Consider the following 19,891-nt stretch of genomic DNA (forward strand, 5'->3'; position numbering starts at 1 on the left):
CCACCCCCTGACTCAGCGAAGGCAGGACTTCTCTCTGGCCCTTCTCCCCCTTTTCCGCTCCCTGTTCCTCAGAAGTTGCCCAGGGAAAAGGGAAAAGGCAGGTCCCTGCAGGCAGGAGAGTGTGATTCAGGGTGGGGCAGAGGGAGGGAAAGAGAGAGGCCCGCCTCCTAGTAGGAAATGTGACTGGGTAAGAATAACAGTTTATAAGCCTGCCGACCTCTTTCTCTTCCCATGCCCTGGCCACCTTCCAGCCTCCTCCGTCCAGTCTCCTCCCCTCCCAGACAGTCCTCACTTCTTTTTCCCCTAGGCTGCAGTCAGCCGGAGCTCCCAGCCTGCCAGAGCCAAGAGCCCAGGTGGGGTCGAGAACCTCAGCTACAGGATGTTGACAACACTGCTGCCCCTGCTGCCACTACTGCTCCTGCCCTGCTGGGCCCTCTGTAGCCAGGAAGCCTCAGATGGTGAGTCGAGGGCACATCTCGTGCCCCGGGATGGTTCTGGAGACTCTCAGCCTGTCTGGGTACACAGGCAAGACCAGAGGGGAGCTTATCCCACAGTGTCTGTGTCTGCAGCCGGCTGGATCTCTCCAGCAGGCAGGCAGGTCCTGGGGACTGGTTCGTGTCCCAAAGCCAAGGTGAGGAAGCATAGTTCAGCCCCTGGGAAGGGGGAGATGCAGGAGGCTGGGGGGAAACAAGACTGGAAAAATGGGAAAGGGGCTTGTAGAAAGGGTGAGAGAATTAGCCATGGGGAGAGAGGAAAGATGGGGCGAAGTCTGGAGAGGGAGGTCTGAGGGTGATGGTGGATGGAGGTGAGTTTAGGGAAGATGGGAAGAGACTTAGGGATGAGACAAGAGATGGAAGGAATGAGAGACACTGGGAGAACTGACAGGAGACTTGGGGAAAGACTGGGGCTGAGACCTGTGAGGCAGAAGAGGAGACTAGATAAGGTGGAGGAAGACTGGGGGCAGGCTGGTGAGGGGAAATCCGGGGGAGAGACAAGCTGCGGTTGATGGGAGAACTTGTGAAGGATCAGGCTGCCACAGTGGCTCCATTTAAGCAGGGAAGGGGAGTTACTGCCTTGCACTGTAATTGCACAGGGGCCTCGTCTCCCCTCTCCCACAGCCTCTGTAGCTTCAGTCTCCCCCTCAGAGAGAGAGCAAATAATAACCAGTATTCAATCAGTGCTCACTATGCTTAATACGTGTATTGACTCATTTCACTCCCACAAAATCTTTACAAGGTGGGTGATATTATTATCTCCATTTTACAAAGGAGGAGACTGGTCAAAGCAGTTAAGAACCTTGTCTGGGGGTGACCCACACAGAAATACTCGTTCACATCTGCAGACACAGAGCACAACTTCTCAGATGCAAACGTGGACAAGACACATGTCCCCAAGGAGATTTACATCGCCAGGCTCATTCCCCTCAGACATTCTCTGGGCACCAACTCCATGCCAGGCCCTTAGTGGGTGTAGGAGGCAGAGATAACCAGACATGATTCCATAGCCTAGAGGAATGGAAGCCTGTGTGTTTGGAGACAGTTATGCAGAATATGGGATCGCTGAAACTGACCCACTGTATCTGAGAGGATAAAGAGAAGCATTAGGAAAACTTCTTCAAGGAGAGGGCAACAGCTGGGTCTTAAAGCATGAACAGAAGTTTGCCAGGAGGCACAGCAACCCTGGCATGCTATTCACATGTCACCTGAAAGGCAGCATGACGGACTCCAAATACTTTGAGGTACTATCTAAGCACAGGGAAGAGGACAAAAAAGGCAGGTGGGGCCCAGTCTCCGGCAGCCTTGAATGTCAGGCTAAAGACTTTGGACTTGATTCTACGGACAGATATCCTATTTGGAGACAGTATAGTTGAGTGGCTAAGAGTGCTGGGCTCAGACTGCCTGCATGCTAACCTTGACTCTGCTATGCCACTTTCACCTGTTTTCCACATGGACTGGGGTTAGTAATAGTAGCGACTACATCAAGTTAATGGAAGGAAAGCACAAATAGGATAATGATGCATGTAAAGTACAGTGCCCAGGTCATAATAAGCACTTAATGGCTATTACTATTGTTGTTGTTGATAGGGGACTGTGTCCCTGGAGGATTTTTAAGCAGAAGGACATAATCTTATTTCTGGGCCAGGTGGAGGGCAGATTAGAAGGGGTGACACTGAAAGATGAGTGGAGGGGGGGATGAGGAAGGAAGTTACTACTCCAGGACAGATGAGAACCACTGAGGCCTGAAGTGGGGCAGTGGCAGAGGAGACAGAGAACAGGAGATGGAATTGGGACTTCACTGTAGGTCAGGATTTGTTAACCAACCGGAAATGGGGGGGTGGGGAGGAAGGGGTGAGAGAGAGAAAGCAGACCAGAGTGGCTCTTCCACTGACCGTCTGGATTATCCTGGGGCAAGTGGCTCCTGCACTTCTAGCCTCAGTTTCCTCATCTGTAAAAACAAAGATAATAACCCCTGTCCTGCCTTCCTGGCAGGGTTCCTGAGAGCGTCAAATGGAAGGAAGGGTGGGAGGGCACTTTATGGTTTAGGAAGGGCCAAGAAGGTGGGCGGCCGACCTCTGGGTGGGGAGTTATTATCTCGGGTTACACGCCGACCCCTCCCACGCCGGCCTGGGCCCGACGCGCTGACTCCTGCCCCCAGGCCCGCGGTACCTCCACATGATCCAGGTCTCCTACTTCCGCAACCCCTCTCAAGTGTGGCACCGGGGCAACGCGACGCTCGGGGGGGTCCTGACGCACGTTCTGGAAGGCCCGGGCAACAACGTCTCGATCCAACAGCTGCAGCCCTTGCAGGAGCCCGAGAGCTGGGCTCTCACAAAGAACAGTGTGAATCGCTACCTGCAGGAGTTCCTGGGCCTGGTGCAGGTGGTGCACCACGAGCGGGGCGTGGCCTGTGAGTGACGCACGCAGGGGCGGGGGCTGGCGAGGGTGGGCCCTTGAGGTGGGAGGCGCGGCCTATGGGCGGGACCTAACTGGGGGGAGGGTCTGTGGAAGAACCGGGCGGGGCCAAGTTCTGGGATGGGTGTCCTCGCCGGGCGTGGTCTTTTTGCCTTTGCTGATTGCTGGGTGGGAGATGGAGGCTGGAGAAGAGTGGGTGTCCTAGCTGACGTACTGTACTGTCCGTCAGGCCCTCTTCCTGCTGGCATGACCTCGGGGTAGCCCCTGTTAAGAGGCCCTGTCCCTGATCCACCCTGCACCCTGAAAGCTCACTTCCCCCTGGCGGACATGCCCCGACACCTGACACCCTTCCACATAGCCCCCTGACCCTGAATCCCCCATCTACAGTTCCTCTGACCATTCGCTGCTTCCTGGGATGTGAGCTGCCTCCTGAGGACTTGAAAGCCCGTGTCTTCTTCGAAGTGGCTGTGAATGGGAGCTCCTTTATGAGTTTTCAACCGAAGACAGCCTCATGGACGGCAGGGCCTCAGGCATCTTCCAGTGTGGTCACCTACGCCCTGGAGCAGCTCAACAAGTACAATCGTACTCGGTACGAACTGAGGGAATTTCTGCAGGACACCTGTGTGCAGTACGTGCAGAAACACATCACCGGGAACAGCTCGAAAGGTATGGTGGGATCGGGGAGGGTCCTGTGTGTTGGGTGGGTTCCAGGCAAATGCGTGGACCTGAAGGATGGATACCTTGAGCAACAGAAGGCCCAAGGCTGGCGGTTTGGGACAGAGTACACACACCTTCCGTAAATTGGTGAACTAGCCCTCCCCGCCCCGCTTCCTTTGGGGAAGGAATCCCTTGGGGTTTGATTCAAACCATGGACTCCTTGGGGGTATGTTCTTCACGCTAACTCTCCGCGTGTTCTGCAGGAAGCCAAGTAGGCCGCTCCTACACTTCGCTGGTCCTGGGCATCCTGGTGGGCTGTTTCATCATCACTGGAGTGGCTGTAGGCATCTTCTTGTGCACAGGTGGACGGCAGCGGTGTTAATTACTCTCCAGCCCTCTCTGAAAAAGAGCTAGACTGATGGGGCCTGGCAAAGGAAGATCTCAGCTCACTGCAAAACTGTACAGATTCCCCATCTGGGACATTATACTCCAGAAGATTTAGAATGGCAGCTCATTTCTTCTCCGAGACCCGCCCACCAAGAGTTTGAGGGAGGGGAGGGGAGGAGCCTAGGCAGACAGGGTAGTTGGTTTGCTAAGAACCTAAGAACTGGCACCTTTGCTGAACTGGTCTGCGGAAGTGAATGCTTATCTATGTTTGTGGAAAACAGATGACGGAGTTGGGGCAACGGAGGTGGTCTGTGGCCCACCCATCTTCCAAAGACAGAATCACCTGAGGCGTTCAAAACACATAACCAAATAAAACAAATCATCCACAACCCAAACAACCAACATTCAGTGCTTCCGGGTATGTTAGACTTGGGAAGGGACACTGGTATTATACAATAGAGGTAGAAATAACCAGAGAAATGATGGAAGTGTGCAATCGAAGTAATATGGGAGCAAGGAATTATTAATTAATCAATTAATAACATTAATAAAATTCCTTACTTGTGTATACAGCATTATTATTTCCTCTACTTTGCAAAACTTTGGGGAAAGTAGCCTATACCCTTTGCTTCTACTTCCTCACCACCCATTCTCTCTTCAACCCACTGCAATCTGACTTCTCTGTAAACTGGTCTAAGATAATCAATGACCTCTAATTGTGAAACCTTCATCTTCCATGATATCTGCAACATTTCACTTTGTGGACTAGGGCTCTCTTTTTACCCCAACTTCTGAGATAGCATACTTCTCATCTTTAAAAAGTGTTTTGGCTGCTCAATCAATCCCTTTGCCTATGTCATCTTCCTCAATTCACCTTTGAAATGTTGACTTCCTTAGAATTCCTTTTTTTGGCTCCTTTTGTTCCCCTTTAAACTGTACCCTTTCTGGTGACCTACTAACTTCCATGACTTCAAATACTGTCTCTATGTGGTGGTTTCCATGGGGAAACAATGTCATGGTGTCTTTGAGAGCATGTGTTTTGTCATAAGACAGGCTCGAGTTTTACCTCTATGAGCCAGGCATTTAACTTCTTCAAGTCTTAGTTTCTTCATAAACAAAAGGTATAATAAAATATACTAAAAGGGTATAATAAAAACAATACCTATCTCATAGAGGCATTATGAGTATTAAATGAGATAATATAAGGTAATATATATATATATACTCAATAAATATAGCCTTTGCTGCTGACCTCCAGACCCCCCCATTTGCCTTGCTTCTTGAAAATCATCTGTACCTTAATATTTTGCAGACATTTCAGAGTCAACATGTTCAAAATGAAATGCCATATCTGTCTCCCCAAACCTGGTCTCCCTATTCTGATTACTCTCAGTTAAACAGAATTACCATCAAATCACATCAATATAGAGACCTCACTGTTAACCTTTATTTACTCCCTTTTTATCCCAACCTATAAAATACAATATCTGTAGAATCGTCTCCCTCCTTTCCACTCTATTGCTTTTGTTCAAGATGTCATAATTCATCTCTTTCTCTCTGGTAGGCACAGAGGTGTACCACCCAGTTCTGCCTTCCAAAGGAAAGACGTGCTATTCAGCTACAGGAAGTATAGTCAGCAGATAGCCTCTAGCTGCTTCAGTTCCTTCAGGGTCTGCCTCACCCACAGAGAACAGTCCTGCACAAGGTCATGCTCATCCTGGGGCTGTCTTCATCCAGTGCCTGAACGAAGCAGGGGGTATACAGGTTCAGCCATTCTGACCCACTGTATTTCTGATGAGCTGTGTTCATTCCAGAGCTCCTCACCAGGTTGGCTGGGTCTTTGTTGGATCTACACTACAGTCTGATTTCTTCCTCTATTCCATCCTGCTTCCTCCCCCTAGTTAATAATATCTTGCACCTCAAACCCTGTCTTGGCATCTGCTTCCAGAAAGCCCAACCTGTGATTGACAATCTCTCTCTCTGTCTGTCTCCAAATTGAGAAAGTCTATCAGTCTTTTGACTGGACCATGGCAATAGCTCTTCCTCATTTTTCTCCTGGTCTCTAATTTCTCTAATCCTCTACATGGCAATAAAAATATATAGTTCTGATCATGTCACTGTTCTGTTTTTCAAATTTCCCGTATTTATTGAGCTAAATTCAGAATCTGCAAAATGACTGTCAAGGCCTTGTAATATCTGGCCCCATCTTACTTTTCAAATTTTTTTCCCTACCACTTCTCTTCACCCAACTGTGCTTTAGATTTACCAATTTTAAAAGCATATTTTATTTTTTTTAATTTTATTTATTTATTTTTTTATGGTACGTGGGCCTCTCACTGTTGTGGCCTCTCCCGCTGCGGAGCAGGCATGGCTCACGGGCCCAGCCGCTCTGCGGCATGTGGGATCCTCCCAGACCGGGGCACGAACCCGTGTCCCCTGCATCGGCAGGCGGACTCTCAACCACTGCGCCACCAGGGAAGCCCACGATAAACAAATCTGACAAAACTTTAGCTAGACTTATCAAGAAAAAAAGAGAGAAGATCAAATTACAAATATCATTACAGAAATAAAAATGATTATAAGGAATACTACAAACAACTGTATGCCAACAAATCAGACAACGTTGATGAAACTGACAAATTCCTAGAGAAACACAAACAATTAACACAGACTAAGAAGAAATCGAAAATCTAAATAAACTTATAACAAGTAAAGATGTTGAGTTAGTAATTTTTAACTTCCCACAAAGAAAAGCCCAGGCCCAAATTAATTCACTGGTGAATTCCACCACATTTAAAGAAGAATTAACATTAATCCTTGATAAACTCTTCCGAAAAACAGAAAAGGGAACACTCTCCAGGTCATTCTATGAGGCCAGTATTAATCTGAGACCAAAACCATATAGATAGATTATAAGACAACTACAAATATCTTATAGACACGAAAATCCTCAACAAATTCTAACAAATTGAATCCAACAACATATAAAAAGGATGATATACCGTGAACAAGGGAGATTTATACCAGGGATGCAAACTTGGCTCAATTATAAAAATCACTCAGTGTAATACACCATATCAATAAAATAAAGGACAAAATCAACATGATCATCTCAATAGATGCAGAAAAAGCATTTGTTATAATCCAATACCCTGTATGATAAAAACACTCAACAAACTAGAAACAGAAGGGAACTTATTCAACCTGATAAATGTTATCTACAGAAAAACCCACAGCTTACAGCATACTTAACCTTTTCCCTAAAATCAGAAACAAGACAAGAATTTCTGCTCTCCCTACTTTTTTTTCAACATTGTACTTGAGGTTCTAGCCTGAGCAATCAGGCAAGAGTAAAATCAGGCAAGATAAAAGGCACCTGTATTAGAAGGGAATAAATAAAAGTTTATCTATTCAGAAATGACATGATTTTATATATGGAAAATCCTAAAGAATGTACTAAAACAACAATTAGAGCTAATAAACAAGTTTAGCAATGTTGCAGGATACAAGATCAGTATATAAAAACCAATTGTAGGGAAAAGAATCTGAAAAAGAATAGATACTATGTATATGTATAACTAAATCATTTTTCTGTACACCCAAAACTAACACAACATTGTAAATCAAATATACCCCAATATAAAATAAAATAATATTTTAAAAAATAAAATATTGATAAAAAACATTTGTATTTCTATGCACTAGCAATAAACCATCCAATAATGAAATTAAGAAATCTATTTATAATAGCATGAAAAAGAATAAAATACTTAAGAATAAATTTAACAAAAGGAGCATAAGATCTACACACTGAAAACTACAAATCCTTATTGAAAGAAATTAAAGAAGACCTAAATAAATTAACAAATCCTGCATTCCTTGGTCAGAGACTTAATATGTTAAGGCAGCAGTATTACCCAAACTAATCTACAGATTCAATGCAGTCCCTATTAAAATTCATATGGAAGTGCAAGGGACCCAAAATAGCTCCCAAGAATATCTTGAAAAAAGTTGAGGACTCACACTTCTTGACTTAAAAACTGACTACAAAGCTACAATCATCAACACAGTGTTCTACTGGCATAACAAGAGATATATAGATCAGTGGAAAAAGACTGAGACTCCAGAAATAAACCCTTATGTTGTGGTCAATTGATTTCCTACAATTTGCTAAAGTAATTCAATGGAGAAGGAATAATTTTTTCAACAAATGGTGCTGGGACAACTGTATATCAACATGCAAAAGAATGAAGTTGGGATCCCAACCTCACGCTCTAAACACAAATTAACTCAAAATGGATCAAAGTACTAAATATAAGATCTAAAGTCATAAAACTCTTAGAAGAAAACGTAAGTGTAAATACTGCCCTTAGATTAGGCAATGGTTTCTTAGATATGATAAAAAAGTACAAGCAACAAAAGAAAAAAAATAGATAAATTGCAATTCTTCAAAATAAAATACTTTGATGCTTCACAGGAAACTATCAAAGTGAAAACATATCCCACAGAATAGAAGAACATATTTGGAAATCATATATCTCATAAGAATCTAGTACTGAGAATATATAAAAAGTTCTTACAACACAAAAATAAAAAGACAGATAACCCAATTTAAAAACAGGCAAAGGATTTGAATAGGCATTTATTAAAGAATATATACCAGTAGTCAAAAGCACATGAAAAGAGGCTCAACACCATTAGTCATTAAGGAAATGTAAATCAAGACTATAATGAGATACCACTTCACACCATCAAAAATGGCTAAAATTAAAAACGATAGACAATAAACAAGTGTTGGTGAGGTCGTGGAGAAAGTGGAACCCTATGATATTGCTGGTGGAAATGTAAAACGGTACAGCCACTTCGGAAAACATTTGACAGTTCCCAAAAAGTTAAACGCAGATTTACCAATTGACTCAGCAATTCCATTCCTGGTATGTACTCAAGAGAACTGAAAACATGTCTACACAGATACTTGTACATGAATGTTCATAGCAGCGCTATTCATAACAGCCAAAGGGTGGAAACAATCCAAATACCTATCAATTGATGAATGGATAAACAAATTATGGTATATTTCTACAATAGAATACTCTGCAAGCATAAACATGAATGAAGTATTGATACATGCTACAACATGAATGAGCCTTTAAAACATTACAATAAATGAAAGAAGCCAGTCACAAAGAACCACATCTTGTATGATTCCATTTACATGAAATGTCCAGAATAGGAAATCCATAGATATAGAAAGTAGATTAGTGGTGCCTAGTGCTGGGAGGAGGAGGTGGTGATAGAAAGTGACTGCTAAAGGACACAGGGTTATTTTGGGGGTGATGAAAATATCCTAAACTTAGACTGTGATCATGGATGCACAATATAGTTAAAACATTGAACTGCATACTTTAAATGGATTAATTTTATGGTATGTGAATTATATCTCAATACAGGTGTACCTTGTTTTATTGTGTTTTGCTTTATTGCACCTCACAGATATTGCAGTTTTTACAAACTGAAGGTTTGTGGCAAACCTGCATTGATTAAGTCTATCAGAGCCATTTTTCCAATGGCGTTTGCTTACCTCCTGTCTCTGTGTCTCATTTTGGTACTTCTTACAGTATTTCAACTTTTTCATTATTATTACATCTATTATGGTGATCTGTGATCAGTGATCTTTGATGTTACTATTGTAATTGTTTGGGGACTTCATGAACTATATTCATATAAGATGGCGAACTTACTAAATGTTGTGTGTGTTCTGAATGCTCCACCAACCGACTGTTCCTCTGTCTCACACCCTCTCCTTGGGCCTCCCTATTCCCTGAGACACAACAACATTGAAATTAGGCCAATAATAATCCTACAGTGGATTCTAAGTGTTCTAACACTTCTAACTGTTCAAGTGAAAGGAAAAGTTTCATGTCTCTCACTTTAAATCAAAACCTAGAAATTAAGCTTAGTGAGGAAAGCATATTGAAAGCCAAAATAGGCTGAGAGCTAGACCTCTTGTACCAAACAGTTAGCTAAGTTGTGAATACAAAGGAAAAGTTCCTGAAGGAAATTAAAAGCACTACTCCAGTAGCACATGAACGATAAGGAAGTGAAACAGCCTTATTGCTGATATGGAGAAAGTTTGTTCTGGAGAGATGACCAAACCAGCCACAATGTTCCCTTGAGCCAAAGCCTCATCCAGAGTAAATCCCTAACTATCTTCAATTCTATGAAGGCTGAGAGAGGTGAGGAACTACAGAAGAAAAGTTTGAAGCTAGCAAATGTTAGTTCATGAGGTTGAGGAGGGAAGCCATCTCTGCAACATAAAAGTGCAAGTAAAGCTACCAGTGCTGATGTAGAAGCTGCAACAAGTTATCCAGAAGATGTAGCTAAGACAATTAATGAAGGTAGCTACACTAAACAACAGATTTTCCATGTTAGATGATACAACTTTATATTGGAAGATGCCGTCTAGGGCTGTCATAGCTAGAGGGGAGAAGTCAATGCTTGGCTTTAAAGCTTCAAAAGACAGGCTGACTCTCGTTAGGGCCTAATGCACCTGGTAATTTTATTTATTTATTTATTTTTGTTTGTTTGGTTTTTTGGGGGGGTTTTTTTTGTTTTTTTTTGTGGTACGCGGGCCTCTCACTGTTGTGGCCTCTCCCATTGCGGAGCACAGGCTCCGGACGCACAGGCTCAGTGGCCATGGCTCACGGGCCCAGCCGCTCCATGGCATGTGAGATCTTCCCGGACCGGGGCACGAACCTGTGTCCCCTGCATCGGCAGGCGGACTCTCAACCACTGCGCCACCAGGGAAGCCCTCACCTGGTAATTTTAAATCGAAGACGTAGTCATTTACCATCCTGAAAATCCAAGGGCCCTTACGAATTATGCTAAACCTACTCTGCCTGTGCTCTATGATAGAACAACAAAGCCTGGATGACAGCATATCTGTTTACAACGAGGTTTACTGAATATTTCAAGCCCACTGTTAAGACCTATTGCTCAGGAAAAAAAAAAAGACTCCTTTCAAAATGTTACTGCTCATTAATGCACCTGGTCACCCAAGAGCTCTGATGGAGATGGACAGTGAGATTAATGTCATTTTTTTTTAATATACTCTGCTTGTTGACTCTCTTTTTTTTAATTGAGATTAATGTTATTTTCATGCCTGCTGACACAACAGCCATTCTGTAGCCCATGGATCAAGGAGTCATTTCAACTTTATTTATTTTTTTTTAGAATTTTATGTATTTATGTATTTATTTTATTTATTATTTATTTTTGGCTGCATTGGGTCTTCATTGCTACTCGCGGGTTTTCTCTAGTTGCTGCAAACGGGGTCTACTCTTTGTTGCGGTGCGCAGGCTTCTCATTGCGGTGGCTTCTCTTGTTGCGGAGCACGGGCTCTAGGCCCACGGGCTTCAGTAGTTGTGGCACGTGGGCTCAGTAGTTGTGGCTCGCGAGCTTAGTTGCTCCACGGCATGTGGGATCTTCCCGGACGTGGGCTCAGTAGTTGTGGCTCACGGGCTCTAGAGTGCAGGCTCAGTAGCTGTGGTTCATGGGCTTAGTAGCTCTGCAGCATATGGAATCTTCCCAGATCAGGGCTCGAACCCATGTCCCCTGCATTGGCAGGCGGATTTTTAACCACTGGGCCACCAGGGAAGCCCTACATCATATATTCTTGACCTGATGGTAAAATTGAATCTGGGAGAGACTAAGCTGCTTGTCCAAGGTTCCACAGTTATCTGGTGTAGCAACTAGCACTAGAACTTGGGACTTCTGACTTTTAACCCTGAGCTAATGCTGCTATACCATGCTGTGAAAGGTGGTGGGAGTCATAAGCTGTAGAAGTAATGGGATTACTTGCAGGGATTTTCTTAAAGTTCTTATTCACATTCCGAAGAAGGAGAGGTAAAGCGTCAGAAAAACAATGGGATCAGTAACTCTGACCTTCTACAGAGCCAATATGATCCTCATTTCTAGAAGGTTCTACACCGAGTAGAGAATGAATGGAAGGTTCATTGCCTATGCTTACACATGTGAATATTTGTTCATAGCTGTGTGACCTTGGCTAAGTCAGTGCCTCTCTGAAAGGGAGCTTATACTTTCTAAGATACTTTCCAGCTCTGATAACTAGGATTCTAAGTTCCTAAGTCCAGACAGCTGGCCTTTGGGCAAATGTAAGAGTTCTAGAAGTCCCATTATTCTTCCCAGACAACTGCAGAATGTTTGGCTTATGCCTACCTGCCAATAGCCAGACTACTGGAGGCCAAATTTGAGTTTTCACAAGAAGTAAACAAATCTGGAATAAATGTAAACAAGTGACTCCCTAACGTATTCTAAAAGCCTCCTTCTGGGTAGCTTGGCTTACTGTCTTCCCCATCCTTTTTTTTTTCCCCATCCTTTTAATTCAGTTCAATATGTATGTTTTTATGGATCAATGGAACAGAATAGAGAGCCCAGAAATAAACCCACTCACCTATGGTCAACTAATCTTTGCCAAAGCAGCCAAGAAGATACAATGGAGAAAAGGCAGTTTCTTCAGTAAGTGGTGTTGGGAAAGCTGGACAGCCACATGCAAATCAATGAAGTTAGAATACTCCTTCACACCATTCACAAAAATAAACTCAAAATGGCTTAAACACTTAAATATAAGACAGGATACCTTAAAACTTCTGTAAGAGAACATGGGCAAACATTCTCTGACCTAAGTCATAGCAACGTTTTCTTAGGTCAGTCTCCCAAAGCAACTGAAATAAAAGTGGAACTAAACAAATGGGACCTAATCAAACTTATAAGTTTTTGCTTAGGAAACCATAAACAAATGAAAAGACAGCAAAGGAAACCATAAACAAACGAAAAGACAACCTACAGACTGGGAGAAAATATCTGCAAAATGTGTGACTGACAAGGGCTTAGTTTCCAAAATATACAAACAGCTCACACAACTCAATAACAACAAAATAACAAACAACCCAATCAAAAAAGGGGCTGAAGCTCTAAATAAACATTTCTCCAAAGAAGACATACAGATGGCCAGTGGGCACGTGAAAAGATGCTCAACTTCGCTAATAATTATCAGAGAAATGCAAATCAAAACTACGATGAGGTATCACCTCACACTCAGCAGAATGGCCATCATTAAAAAGTCTACAAATGGGCTTCCCTGGTGGCGCAGTGGTTGAGAGTCTGCCTGCCGATGCAGGGGACACGGGTTCGTGCCCCGGTCTGGGAAGATCCCACATGCCGCGGAGGGGCTGGGTCCGTGAGCCATGGCCGTTGAGCCTGCGCGTCCGGAGCCTGTGCTCGGCAACGGGAGAGGCCACAACAGTGAGAAGCCCGCGCACTGCACACACACACAAAAAAAAGTCTACAAATAATAAAGGCTGGCGAGGGTGTGGAGAAAAGGGAACACGCCTACAATGTTGGTGGGAATATAAATTGGTGCAGCCACTATGGAAAACAGTATGGAGGTTCCTTAAAAAACTAAAAATAGAATTCCATATGATCCAGCAATCCCACTCCTGGGCATATATCCAGAGAAAACCTAACTCGAAAAGGTATATGCAACCCAATACTCATAGCACTATTCACAATAGACAAGACATGGAAGCAACCTAAATGTCCATTTACAGATGAATGGATAAAGAAGATGTGGTAGGGCTTCGCTGGTGGTGCAGTGGTTAAGAATCCACCTGCCAATGCAGGGGACACGGGTCCAAGACCTGGTCCGGGAAGATCCCACATGCCGTGGAGCAACTAAGCCCGTGCACCACAACTACTGAGCCTGCACTCTAGAGCCCGCGAGCCAAAACTACTGAAGCCTGCGCGCCTAGAGCCCGCGCACCACAAGGAAGAGTAGCCCCCACTTGTTGTAACCAGAGAAAAGCCTGCGTGCAGCAACAAAGATTCAACGCAGCCAAAAATAAAATAAATAAAATAAAATAAATAAATTTATATAAAAAAGGAAGCTGTGGTATACACACGAATACTACTCAGCCATAAAAAAAGAATGAAATAATGCCATTTGCAGCAACATGGATGTACCTAGAGGTTATCATACTAAGTAAGTCAGACAGAGAAATACAAATATCACGCGATATCACTTTTATGTGGAATCTAAAATATGACACAAATGAACTTATCTACAAAACAGAAACAGACTCACAGACATAGAAAACAAACTTATGGAGAAGCGGGGTGGGGAGGGGGGAGAGGGATAAATTAGGAGTTTGGGTTTAGCAGATACAAACTACTATGTATAAAATAGATAAACAGCAACGTCCTAGCATATAGCACAGGGAACTATATTCAATATCTTGTAATAACATATAATGGAAAAGAATATGAAAAAGAACATATATATTTATATTCTTTTTCATATTCTTTTCCATTATACATATATACATATATATATATAACTGAATCACTTTGCTGTATACCAGCAACTAACACAGCATTGTAAATCAACTATACTCTGTGGCTGCTCTGAGTATAGTTTACGTAAGGAAATGGGAGATAAAATGGGTCATTTGAGTACCAGATTAAGAATGCCATGCTGGGGACTTCCCTGGCAGTCCAGTGGTTAAGACGCCGTGCTTCTACTGCAGGGGGCAAGGGTTCGATTCCCTGGTCGGGGAACTAAGATCCCACATACTGGGGCTTCCCTGGTGGCGCAGTGGTTAAGAACCCGCCTGCCAATGCAGGGGACACGGGTTCGACCCCTGATCCTGGAAGATCCCACATACCGCAGAGCAACTAAGCCCATGCACCACAACTACTGAGCCTGTGCTCTAGAGCTCGCGAGCCACAACTACTGAGACCACGTGCCACAACTACTGAAGCCCACGCACCTAGAGCCCGTGCTCCACAACAAGAGAAGCCACCACAAAGAGAAGCCCACGCACTGCAACAAAGAGTAGCCCCCGCTCACTGCAACTAGAGAAAGCTCACACACAGCAACGAAGACCGAACACAGCCCAAAATAAATAAGTAAATAAATAAAAATGAATTAAAAAAATAAAGATCTCACATACCGCGTGGTGTGGCCAATTAAAAAAAAAGAATGCAATGCTAAGAAGTGATACTTAATTCTACAGGCAGTAGTTAACTAGTTCCTTCTCTAGGGAAATAAAAACCCTTGTTCATCATTGTAGCCTTAGTATCTACAAGAGTGCCAGGGATCTAGAAGAGTGCCAGAGATTTAAAAGATAGACAACAATGACTAGATGAATAAATAAATGGACAATTTTTGAGAAAGGAAGTGATTTCATCCAGTCTTCCACTAACTTTAATAATAATAATCCCTTTTATATATAATTTTATCATTACCGAAATATTTTTATTCTATTATCTTGTTGAAATTTTTGTTGATCTGGCAAACAAGTTTATTAGGAAAGAAGGGCAAGTATTATCTTCATTTCCTAGCAGATGTTATTCTTCTCATTTCCTGGCAGATGTTAGTATTCTCATTTCCAGTATCCAAACCTCATTTCCACAGAATCCAAAACTCTGTTTCCTCTGATCTCCCCTCATCTGGCTGAAGGACTGATGTATGTGGACCTGCATATGATGGCCCTCTCATGAGCAGCTTCAGCCTGGCTCCACACTCACCAGGCTCAAGACTTCTACATATTCCCCCCCAAAATAGATCCAACTCTACAATGCAGGAATATTTTACTGATTACTTAATGGAGAGCCTAGTAAAAAGGTTCATCATGCCTGCCCCATACAGCAGAAACTTAATCAAATTCTCCTTTAGATATTTCTGACCTTTTCCCCAAGATTCCTCTCCCGAGCCATCAATCATCTTTCTTCTTTGTCTTTCCTCTCACAACTTCACAATACCTTCCCACTTACAGCAAGCAACAACACCCTTGATTTTTTCAAGCCTCCCATTTTTCAGTATATGTATTTCTTTCTGCAAAACAAAAGTCATGTCATTTTTTTTGTTTTACTTTGTTTTTTAAATTTCCTCAGGCATACGTGTTGGTGTTCTCTCTCTCTCTCTCTCTCTTTTGTTTTTTTGGCCACGCCACGCAACATGTGGGATCTTAGTTCCCCGACCAGGGACCGATTCCCCAGCCCTTGGCAGTGAGAGCCTGAAGTCCTAACCACTGGGATGCCAGTGAATTTCCCCTATTGGTGTCTCATTTCATCCAGTTAGAGGTGAAGAGGGAAGGATATTTGGTCTGGAAGCTCCGGAGAACAGATTAATGAATAAGAGGAAGTCACAGAGAAATGTTAGTTCAGTATAGTAACTTTCTAACAGAGCAATCCAATAACAGAACTGGCAGCTTCACAAAATAGTGAGCTCCCTGTCACTAGAAGTATTCAAATGGGTCAGGTCCATGTTCTGACCTCCAAAACCACATGTGACAGCCCGGCATACTTTTGAAGACAGTGATCCTGTCCCCCAAATAGTCTCTTCTTTAGGTTAAACATCTCTGGCTCCCTCAAGGGTTCCTTATGTGATGTGGCTTTTCAGTATCCCAGTATTATTCTTCTGGACTTATCACAACTTTTCAATTTATATGAGTTTATTCCAAAAATATTTATTGAGTGTCTACTATGTTTCAGACACCATTTGAGGACCTGGGACTATAGCAGAGAACAAAATGAAGTGTCTGTCCTCATAGAACTTACTGTCTACTGGGAGAGAAAGACAGTAAACAAGTAAAGTTTTAAAATGTCAGTGATAATAAGTGCTATGTGGAAAAGTAAAGGAGGTGAGGGACAGTAATAAAGGGATAACGAGTGCCAGGGTGTGGTGAGTTGCTGTTTTATACAGCACAGTCAGGGCAGGCCTCTAAAATAGGATGACAGGTGAGCAGGGATCTGAAGGAAGAGAGAGAATGAAACATCACATGGCCATGGGAAGAACAATCTAATCTAAGTAGACAGAACAAATGCAAAAGTCCCGAGAGTAAGCTTGGTTTATTTGATTAACGAGGAGGATCGTTTATCTATAGTATATGGTTGGGCAAAGGAGAGAGAAGTAGCAGGACGCTCATCCCTTAGGGCCTTGTAGGCCAATTATAACTCCTTTGATTTTTATTCTAAGTGAGGTGGGAAGCCATGGGAGGCTTTTGAGAAGAGGAGTGATGTGATCTGATTTTTGTTTGAAGAGCATCACTGTGGCTACCATAGGGGAAATAGGGCTCAGGGGCAAAGACACACTCAGGGAGCCCCAAGGACACATACATTCCTCTTACGAGGCTACTATAATAATATGGGTGAAAAATGATGGTGGTGTGGACCAGGGTGTTTGCAGTAGAGATGGTGAAAGTACACTGATGTTGGATATATTATGAAGATAGAGCTGATAGAATTTGCTGACAGATTGCATGTAGGTATGAGAGAAATAGAGGAATAAAAAAGTGACTCTAAGAAATGAAAATTAAAGCCACAATATGATGCCACTACTTACCTACCAGAATAGTTAAAAAGAAAAAGACAAGACTAGGGAGGAAGGGAAGGAGAGAGGAGGGAGGGAAAAACAGTATTGGTGAGGCTATAGAACAACTAGACCCCTACTACTCTGCCGTGGGTAATGTAAACTGGTACAACCAGTTTGGAAAACTGATAGCATCTACTAAAGGTGAATATATCCCTCCTAGGTATATTCCTAATAGAAATGCTTACATATATCCATTGAAAAACACACATATGTTTAGTCATAGCAGCATTATCTGTAATAGCCCCAAACTGGACACTACCCAAACAGCTGTCAAGAATAGAATGATTGCGGGGACTTCACTGGCGGTCCAGTGGTTAAGGCTCTGTGCTTCCAGTGCAGGGGGCGCATGTTTGTTCCTTGCTGGGGGAACTAAGATCCCACATGGCACGGCTAAAAAATAAATGAGAGAAAAAAACAATAGAATGATTGAAAAGATTATGCCATATTTACAAAGTAGAATATACAATGATGAAAATGAATAAACTTAAATTATGGTGATTTGTTCAAGATGGCGGAGTAGAAGGACGGGCTCTCACTCCCTCTTGAGAGAACACTGAAATCACAACTAACTGCTGAACAATATCATTGACAGGAAGACACTGGAACTCACCAAAAAAGATACCCCACATCCAAAGACAAAGGTGAAGCCACAATGAGACAGTAGGAGGGGTGCAATCACAGTAAAATCAAATCCCATACTGCTGGGTGGGTGATCCACAAACTGGAGAACTCTTATACCACAGAAGTCCACCCACTGGAGTGAAGGTTCTGAGCCCCACGTCAGGCTTCCAAACCTGGGGGTCCGGCAAAGGGAGGAGGAATTCCTAGAGAATCAGACTTTGAAGGCTAGTGGGATGTGATTGCAGGACTTCAACAGGACTGGGGGAAACAGAGACTCCACTCTTGGAGGGCACACACAAAGTAGTGTGCACATTGGGACCCAGGGGAAGGAGCAGTGACCCCATAGAGACTGAACCAGACCTACCTGCTAGTGTTGGGGGGTCTCCTGCAGAGGCGGGGGGTGGCTCTGTCTCACTGTGAGGACAAGGACACTGGCAGCAGAAGTTCTGGGAAGTACCCCTTGGTGTGAGCCCTCCCAGAGTCCACCATTAGCCCCACCAAAGAGCCCCGGTAGACTCCAGTGTTGGGTCCCCTCAGGCCAAACAACCAACAGGGAGGGGACCCAGCCCCACCCATCAGCAGACAAGTGGATTAAAGTTTTACTGAGCTCTGCCCACCAGAGCAACACCCAGCTCTACCCACCATCAATCCCTCGCATCAGGAAACTTGCACAAGCCTCTTAGATAGCCTCATCCATCAGAGGGCAGACAGCAGAAGCAAGAAGAACTACAATCCTGCAGCCTGTGGAACAAAAACCACATTCATAGAAAGACAGACAAGATGAAAAGACAGAGGGCTATGTACCAGATGACGGAACAAGATAAAACCCCAGAAAAAAAACTAAATGAAGTGGAGATAGGACACCTTCCAGAAAAAGAATTCAGAATAATGATAGTGAAGATGATCCAGGACCTCGGAAAAAGAATGGAGGCATAGATCGAGAAGATGCAAGAAATATTTAACAAAGACCTAGAAGAATTAAAGAACAAGCAAACAGAGATGAACAATACAATAATTGAAATGAAAAATACACTAAAAGGAATCAATAGCAAAATAACTGAGGCAGAAGAACGGATAAGTGATCTGGAAGACAGAATGGTGGAATTCACTGCTGCAGAACAGAATAAAGAAAAAAGAATGAAAAGAAATGAAGACAGCTTAAAAGACCTCTGGGACAACATTGAATGCAACAACATTCACATTATAGGGGTCCCAGAAGGAGAAGAGAGAGAGAAAGTACCAGAGAAAATATTTGAAGAGATTATAGTGGAAAACTTCCCTAACATGGGAAAGGAAATAGCCACCCGAGTCCAGGAAGCACAGAGAGTCCCATACAGGATAAACCCAGGAGAAACATGCCAAGACACACAGTAATCAAATTGGCAAAAATTAAAGACAAAGAAAAATTATTGAAAGCAGCAAGGGAAAAATGACAAATAACATACAAGGGGACTCCCATAAGGTTAACAGCTGATTTCTCAGCAGAAACTCTACAAGCCAGAAGGGAGTGGCATGATATACTTAAAGTGATGAAAGGGAAAAACCTACAACCAAGAGTACTCTACCTGGCAAGGATCTCATTTAGATTCGATGGAGAAATCAAAAGCTTTACAGACAAGCAAAAGCTAAGAGAATTCAGCACCACCAAGCCAGCTCCACAACAAATGCTAAAGGAACTTCTCTAAGTGGGAAACACAAGAGAAGAAAAGGACCTACAAAAACAAACCCAAAACGATTAAGAAAATGGTCATAGGAACATACATATCGATAATTACCTTAAATGTGCATGGATTAAATGCTCCAACCAAAGGACACAGGCTTGCTGAATGGATACATATATACATATATATGGATACACCAT

At 43.2% G+C, this 19,891-nt stretch overlaps 1 protein-coding gene across 1 annotated transcript; it reads left to right on the forward strand.

Annotated features, from left to right (window-relative positions):
* Positions 1 to 225: 225 nt before the first annotated feature.
* Positions 226 to 4,522, forward strand: PROCR (protein C receptor). Its single transcript, XM_082671304.1, has 4 exons — positions 226 to 458; positions 2,656 to 2,907; positions 3,300 to 3,578; positions 3,833 to 4,522. The coding sequence occupies exons 1-4, from the start codon at positions 380 to 382 to the stop codon at positions 3,949 to 3,951; spliced, it is 729 nt and encodes a 242-aa protein (XP_082527430.1). The 5' UTR covers positions 226 to 379; the 3' UTR covers positions 3,952 to 4,522.
* Positions 4,523 to 19,891: the final 15,369 nt, after the last annotated feature.

The sequence above is a fragment of the Grampus griseus genome (assembly GCF_964374135.1).
Source record: "Grampus griseus genome assembly, chromosome: 14".
Lineage (NCBI taxonomy): Eukaryota > Metazoa > Chordata > Mammalia > Artiodactyla > Delphinidae > Grampus > Grampus griseus.